This window comes from Trachemys scripta, chromosome 8 (assembly GCF_013100865.1).
Source record: "Trachemys scripta elegans isolate TJP31775 chromosome 8, CAS_Tse_1.0, whole genome shotgun sequence".
NCBI lineage: Eukaryota > Metazoa > Chordata > Testudines > Emydidae > Trachemys > Trachemys scripta.
Window position 1 is genome coordinate 70,692,282 of NC_048305.1, and position 8,244 is coordinate 70,700,525.

An 8,244-nucleotide genomic window follows, 5' to 3' on the forward strand; every position below is an offset into this window, starting at 1 on the left:
GTAATAAGCTGACAGCAAAATTCACAACTATTTTTAAAGATTCCTTCTCCCCCCCCCCCAGATAAATATTACAAAAATGGGACTGGTTAATATATAACTTAATTTCTAATGCACGATCTCCTGAATTACACGGTATTTCACTTACTCCATTCTGGACAGTAAACTGCAGTAATCTCCATTATTTGCCATAGTGAAATTTCTTGATCTGGAGCATAGACATATCCAGGTTCTTTTACTGGCACCCATCACCTTTCTATTGGCGCACCTGTTCTTGTACCCTTTTATATTGCCTTGTAAATAAAGGTGTCATTATGGATCTCTGTCCTTAATTGAACAGAAATATCATGCAGAATCAGCTTGATCCAATGTCTATTGAAATCAATGAGAGTGTTTCCATTGACGTCTATGATCAATGAATCATGCTCCATATCTTGATGATAGTACAAAAAAAATTGTGATAGTAGCATCTTAAAAAAATCAGTTTATTAATGTTTAGAAATCAATAAAGCTATGTGCAAATTGAACAATAAAAGTCAAACATTTTAAATACTATTTTTTAAAAACAAAGAAAAAAATCAGTTTAATTGCACTGGAAATCATACTACAAAAGACAACATTTTTATAGAAAATCACTTCTAGGTTTTGACAATAACTGTACATTAATCAATTGTTCAGCTACCCCGATACACTTTTTTGTTATAATAATGCTCTAGGTGTTTGAAGACTTCTGCATCTCATTAATTATATATATTGTATACATTCAACCCCCTTAATGCAGGTTAGAAAAATACTGTAATGGAAATGATGCCATAAAACAAATACATTCAATTTAAATTAAAGGTATTTCTTACGTGAATTGATAAAATACAGACATCTTTGCTGAAATTATGAACATTCTAATACAAAGAACACAAAGTAAGTGTCAAAAAATTTCTTGCATTTTGTTATGGAAGTACATTTATATGTCATCAAAAGCCATTTCACTTGGACAAAGGTCCTTTTTTGTTTCTCCGAATTTCATGGTATTCTATACAGATTTTCTAATCAATCTTTACTATGGAAACTCTGTGGGCCAAATCCTGAAATTCTTTTTCAGTATTTACTCTGTCCTTACACAGTCAAAAACACTGATGCTAATAGTACTTGATACTACAGACGCTCCCCGGGTTGCGCAAACCCGACTTACGGAAATCTGGACTTACGGAAAAAGTTCCATAAGTTCCGTAAGCTTTTTGTGTGTGTGTGTGGGTAATTGTTGGAGATACTTTCCAGACTTACGCAAAACTTGACTTATGCAAGGCGTTCCGGAATGAAACGCCTTGCATAAGTCGGGGAGCTTCTGTATTATATTTATCTTGTCAAATATCACATGTTCATTTTCTCTTTAACTGTAGTTTTATCCTGTAACTATTATGGTCATGTAATTTATTTCATACTAAATGTAACAAATCAATAGATCTATGGGGCCAAATGCTATTCTGAGCTCCTCCCATTCAATCCTATTGACTTCTTTGGGGTTATATGAATGCAATCTAATGCAGAATCTGGCTCATGATCTTAAAAGTAATATGGATTTTCAGCACAACTTCACAGAACTGATCTTGCTAAAGAAAAGCTTTGGACTCCGCAGATGAAATCTTATTACATCTAAAAACTCAGGAAAGTGATGCCAACCTATGGTTGTCATTGATCTAGATTACATTGGTGTGATCTCCTTCCTGCTACATGCCAAATGGCAAACACTTGTGACCCAGGATAGTAGAGCTATCCCTAAACTTGGTACAGAAAGATCTTTTGTGTCAGGGCTTTTTCTGCAAGTAAAGAAATAATAACTTCACATTCTTCACAAAGAAAAAAACAATTCATTCTCCCACCCTCCTCCTTCTGCCTCTCAGTCATGCACACACTCGCACACACACGGCACCATTTCACCAAGGCATCAGTCTTTCCAAGTTATGAATACTCCTGGCAATCCTGAGTCTGCCTCAGTGCAAAGACAAAACATGCTCCAGAGGGAAATATTTTCAAGACAGAACAGTCTGTCCCACTTCCTGAACTCCACCCTTGCAAGTGCCCTGCTTGCCTCTTCAGAACTAATGCTATCTTGCTCACTTAGGCCATCTCTCTAGAGTTGCTACAGTGAGCAGGTAGCTTCTTGTCTGTCAGGTTTCAAAGGGGAGGCTTTAAAATATGCCTCCAATGGATACTTCTAAGAAGATGAGGTGACATTGCCTGAAGACATAATTGTCTCCGGGCAGTCACCCTCATCCTTCTGTGGGTGGGAGGAATTGTCAGATTTGCTTCGACTAAACTCCATCCCTCCTATGATTGGCCTCTTGAATTTGGCCCCAGAATCTGCAGAGGGGCATTTGCAACAGCACAGGATCTTGATGAAGGCCCTCCGCATCTCTTTGTTGGTTAAGGTATAGATGATAGGGTTCGTGGCTGAATTGAGCACAGCCAGTACTAAGAAATACTCAGCTTTGAAGAGGATTGAACAGGCTTTCACTTTGCACCCCACATCCAGCAAGAGTAGGATGAACAAGGGACTCCAGCAGGCAATAAATGCACTCAGGACAATGATCACTGTCTTGAGCAAGGCTAGAGATTTCTCTGAGCTCCTCGTGGCTTTGGTAATGTTTTTTCGAAATGTCAGACTGCGGCTCCTAGTCCTGACCATGGAATAGATCCTGCAGTAGAGGACGACAATTGATAATAAAAGACCAGTGAAAACTGTGGTGCAAAAGAGAATATAGTGCTTATGGTAGAGGGGCAGCACAGTGGAGCAACTCTGCAGGTGGTCAAAGCAGTTCCAGCCCATAATAGGGAGACCCCCTAGGATCATGGATATCACCCAGCAGGCACTGATCAGTAGGAAGGAGCGGAAGCTGTTGCTCTCATTGTGGAGTTTCATCTTCAGCATGGTGATATACCTCTCAATGGCAATGGCCAGCAGGCTGAAAACAGAGGCTGACAAAGCTACAAACATGCTGCCTTCCCTGACAAACCACTGGGCAGGAGTGAGACTATAGGTTTTGTGTCCAGATAACAAAAGGTTGGCAGTATAAGCTACCCCAGCCAGCAAGTCTGAGAGAGCCAAATTCCCAATGAAATAGTACATGGGTCGGTGAAATTTCTTGGTTTTCCAGATGGTCAGCAGGACAAAAATGTTCTCTAAGATGATAAAGCAACAAATGATGATAAAAACCACTGAGGTCACTTTTATTCCACTGTCTGCCTTCTCGTTTAACTTCCCTGTGTAGTTGTAATGTTTCTTAATGATTTCAGTGTTGACATAATCGCTGACTGAGTCATTGAAGACTTTCTTCTGGCGGCTGCTGGTAGAGCCCATGGTTCCAGGCTGAGCGGCACTTCTCCAGCCACCCACCAGAGGGTGAAGTCAGGTAGAAACCTCACGGGCCACACTTGTGGCAGTATCTTTGAGGTGGAGGCTCCAGTGTCTGGTACTCTCTGGGTAACCTCAAACGCCACAGCCCTTAAAGCAGGGGCATAAACAAAGCAAAGAGTCAGAGGAAGGGATGCAAACAAAGTGGCAAACTGAAAACAATATAAAACAATCTGTTCATTTCACTGCATGTCAGATTTAAATATTAGATCACAAACGAATCAGTAAGGTCCATTCACCCTCTCCCCCCACCATGTAAAAAAAATGGTTCAGCAAATTAAATAGATAAAGCTCATCCAATAAACTTTTTTTCTTAATGCAGATTTGCACAAATAAGTAGGAGGCAATGGGGCTTGCACTGAGTGTCTGGATCTCACCCAGTGCGAGGGATCCCAGGTAAGTCAATGGAAAATGCAGGTTCCATATATCTCTCTCAATTTCTCAAACTTCTGACATAGGAAACACCTTTTAAAAGTTCAGGTTTAGAAAGAGAAAAGGCTTGATTTGTTTTAAATGCAACTGAAAATGCACAAAATAAGTCCGGCATGAAAATCACTTGACTGGAGCGACCTCACTGTTTTTCCACTATTAACATTCTAAATGTGTTGTGAGGGAGGGCAGTTCTGCAATTTATTGATGCCATCTTGAGAAGAGGTAAAGGGGTGGGTGCTCACTGATATGTGTAAAGAGACCCATCTCAAAGCTGTAAACAGAAAAGCTGCCCCTAATCATTTCTATTTGGCAAGATCATCCTTTGCAAAAGTTGTGCCAGTGTAAAATTCAGAAAAGCAAATAAAATAAGCTATCAAACATGTTTTGAAACAAAGGAATGAGCAAATGTCAGTTTGGAATTTAGTTATTGCAAATACAAATATACATGTATAAACACACAAAAAAGTAAATTTATAAGGCTTGTAAAATTATAGGTGCCACTTAAGGATGGAAGTAAAACAAAAGCAAATTAGCTGTGTTAAATAATGCAAGGAAAGCAGAAAATAAAAGATTATGGAAGTTAAAGAAGTAGAAAGTGGAGTCCCAGGTGCCTAGCATGTTAAGGTGTGATATACAGGAGTGATTTATTGAGTGATCAGATTATTACTTCTCTATCAAATTCTCTCAGAGATCTCACTAACAAATTTGTGTAATTTTACTGTGAAATATTCTTTGCCTACTCCTGCCCAAACAGTTGCTAATGCTGAATAGTTGACAGCTGCTAAGGACACTGGCTATTCTACTTCACTCATCAAAATGAGAATCACAAAGCAGAAACTACATAAACTCTGTGTTTGTATGGTGCTTGGCACAATGGGCCTCCATTCCTGGATGTTCCTTAGGTACCCTACCATATAAACATGAGTAATAATAATTAAAGCTAAACCCACATCTACTCCAGCAGAAAGTAACAGGAGACTCAGCTGCCTATGAAGGAAGCTCTTGAGTCAGTAATCCATCATTTATTCTGGGGAAGACTCACTCGGAGCACTGATTTCTAAATGGGGATTTATACCAAAAAGCTGTTTTCCTAGTGCCAGCGTCCCAAACTGTGCTCCCAATGCTTACCTTGCTCAGAAAGGGTTCAGTCTCTGAAGCCACTGCATTGCCTGCACTCCGCATCTCTGCTGCCCCAGAAGGAACTCAACTTGCATAACAAAGCCAAATTGGCTTTAAACGTTTCCTTTAGCTAGTGGTCTCCACCCCTTGGGTTTCATATTTTTCTAACGAGAAGATTTAAGCAGTTTTTTTAACTCTTCAGTGACCACAGACTGATGGCGTTGCATCTGCTCTGCTGGGTTCCTTGAAACACAGCTAAATTAGAGGTCGGAACCCTAGATAGGGTGCGGTGCCCTAACTGAAATCATTCAACCAGAGAAGCTGCGGGCAGCCAGACTCAGCTCTCCTCCCACCCTTTTCTCTTGTGCCGGAGCTAGCGCTCCGCTGCCAGCTGGGAAGGGTTAAATCCCTTCTCCCTCCTGCTGCAGTGGCTGTAGCAGATCGGGGGGGTGGGTGTGTAACACAAAACACACACGGAAAGAGGCGCTGAGGAGCCAGCCTCAAAGCTGGTGAGAGCCCCTCGAGGAGTCACACTGGAGCTAGCTTGGTACAAAGCAGGACTAGCCTCTTCCTCTCCCTTCTCCCCCCAGATTTCATAGCCAAGTCAGCGACAGGATTCAGATGAGGAGCTGGGGAGACCCGAGATTTCAGCCAGAGGTGGGGGGAGACCTAGCACTAAATGACTTCATTCTTTTACCCCTTGAAAGACATCCCAGGCTCCCACCTCCCAGCTACCCCCTGCGTCAGGCACTAGGCAATGTCACCATCTCTGGGATCCTTGCTCCAGAGGGGCAGCAGTGCCCCACAGGGGGAAAGACTGTGTTTGAATCGTGTTGGCTCCTTCTAGTTGGCTTAGCATGCTTGAAATGTCTGTCGAGATGCCCACTTTGCTAAACAAACTGGATTGAGCTAACAGACCCTTCTGCCTGGGCAAGTGTGTGGTGAGTGGAACCCTGTACATCAGCTACCCTGGGAAAGCAGTAGTTTGGCCAGGAGAACTCCCTCCTTCAGCCCCTGGAGGCAAACAATGGCACCGCAGGTCTTCTTCCTTTTCACTGCTGCCGGAGAATATCACAGCAGCAGCCAGGACCCCACTTCTGCCGCCAACACTAGGATAGCAACAACTGAGGCCTGGGCTCCCCTTTTCCACCAGCAGACATTGGCAGGCTCCTGCAGCTCCAAATGTTCATGGCAGGACCTGCCTCTCTCCTGAGAGCAGATGGCCTGTGCTGCAGGCAGTGTGCTCCATTTGAGCTCCTTGACTGTGTGCGATGACAGCATATTCAGGGGCGGCAGGTTTGTATAATTTTTGGTGGTGTCCAGAACGGGTCAAAGTCCTGACCCTTCCCCCCACCTGCATATTGGTGCACATAACAAAATTAATGGGGTGGGGCCCAGGGGTTTGGAGTGTGGGCTCAGGGCTGGGGCAGAGGGTTGGGATGTGTGGGGGATGAGGGCTCTGGCTGGGGCTGGCGATGAGGGGTTTGGGGTGTGGGAGGTCCTCAGGGCTAGGGCAGAGGTTTGGGGTCCGGGGATGAGGGCTCTGGCTGGGGTTGGGGCCAGAGAGGAGGACTCCACAGTCCCCCAGCCCTCCCCACGCCTGCAGCAGTGAGTTCCGGGGGAGGGACCCCCACTTCCTCCCTGGCAGCACACTCACCAGGCACCGTCACTGCACATGCTCCTAGGGGTCAGGCCCCTCTCAGGTCCAGAAGCCTCCTCGCCTCCCTGTGGTAGGTGCCAGGGATGGGGGTGGGGCTGTTATCATGTATGCGCCTCCTCAGCCTGCCGCCAGCGCCGCTCCCTTTTGTAGCCGGCAGTGACCGGTGAGGGAGCACAGCGCAGAGCGGCAGGGCAGTCGCCCGCTGCCCAGGGCACAGGCAGGGACGCTCCGGGGGAGATGCGCAGGGGCAGCAGGCGGGGCTGGAGGATGCTCCAGGGGAGGCGCGCAGGGCGGCTGGGGGAGAGACCTGGCCCTGAACATTGATGGAGCCGGGCCCCCAGGCCCTGAATTTTCTGGAGCACGGGCACCACGGGCTCATATAACTTGCTGCCCCTGAGCATATTGACCCCAGAGCCAGGGGTCATAGGCATGGACCTTTATGCCAAATAACTAATCCATCTCTGATTCTTCCCCTTCCTGCCCATTAATTCCAACATCTACCTTTCCTATGCCTAGAGGACCACAGGTTCCAAACTAGGATTTGTCACAGATGAGAAGGAAATTCCAGCATCTCTTCTGTTCTTTCCCCACAAGAGATTCTCTAGGTAGGGTTAAGAGGTAAAGAAATCAGGATGACAATGACGGAGACCATACCAAAAAATAGTGTCACAGTGTGCCATTTATATGTCATTGCATGTGCTTCTGCTTCAGCTGTGGATTTTAAAAGTAACACTTGTGAAATGAGTTGAATAAAAGGTATGTTGTTTTTGCCTCTAAAAATGGAACATTTCTCATTGTTTTGTGCTACACTGTTATACTTGATCCCCTTTTGTGGGGAAGTTCTTATCTATAAAAGGCAGTGTGGGCTAGAGGAATGATCATGTTTTGGGTAGCTAATAGCACTTGAGATCTGACACTAACTCCCTGTGTAGCCATGAGTAATTCACCTAAATTCACTGGGTATCAGATTTCCCATCTGTAGAAAGAAAGAAAGAAAGAAAAAAAACGCTTACCTTTTGAACTTCCCTCACGGGGGGAGGGCGGGGGGTGTGGTGTAGTGTGGTGTGGTGTGGGTGTGTGTGCATCCTGAGGATTGATTAATATTTGTAAATATCTGAAGATGTGAAGCACTTTCATTTTGAAAAATGCTAAATATTTTAAATTAATTATTTATTATTAGAACAAAAAAGGCCATGACAGTCACTGGTGTTGAGAGATAGTTGGCGGATACTCCATGGATAGAGAATAATGTGTGTGTGTGTGTGTGTGTGTGTGTGTGTGTGACAGAGAGAGAGAGAGAGTTACATGGGGTTTATTCACTCTTTTAAACTTCTGAAAGAAATACTATTCTGTCGTGTTTGGAATATTAACCCTTACTTGGGTTGTCGATGTGGCTAACCATGCAGAAACCTTCTTTTCCCTCGTCCTTGCACTGTTCTCTTTACCCCCACCCCAGATCTTATTGTGTATTGTGATGTTCCTTTGTATTTAGATTTTAATAAATTAGATATTTTATTTCACAATATTATATGCAATTCAGTTGGCAATAACAGTGCCACACAGACCAGAGCATCTCGTTTTACTTATGTTGATAGTCATGTTTCAATTGCGCCACACCTCTCCCTAA

The 8,244-nt window shown here is 44.1% G+C and overlaps 1 protein-coding gene across 1 annotated transcript; it reads right to left on the reverse strand.

The window, feature by feature from the left end:
* Positions 1 to 460: 460 nt before the first annotated feature.
* On the reverse strand, positions 461 to 5,289 carry S1PR1 (sphingosine-1-phosphate receptor 1). The gene is made up of 2 exons (XM_034778677.1): positions 4,967 to 5,289; positions 461 to 3,496 (listed from the first exon to the last, which is right to left on the reverse strand). Exon 2 carries the CDS (start codon positions 3,350 to 3,352, stop codon positions 2,210 to 2,212), a length of 1,143 nt encoding a protein of 380 aa, XP_034634568.1. The 5' UTR covers positions 3,353 to 3,496; positions 4,967 to 5,289; the 3' UTR covers positions 461 to 2,209.
* Between the last annotated feature and the right edge of the window lie 2,955 nt (positions 5,290 to 8,244).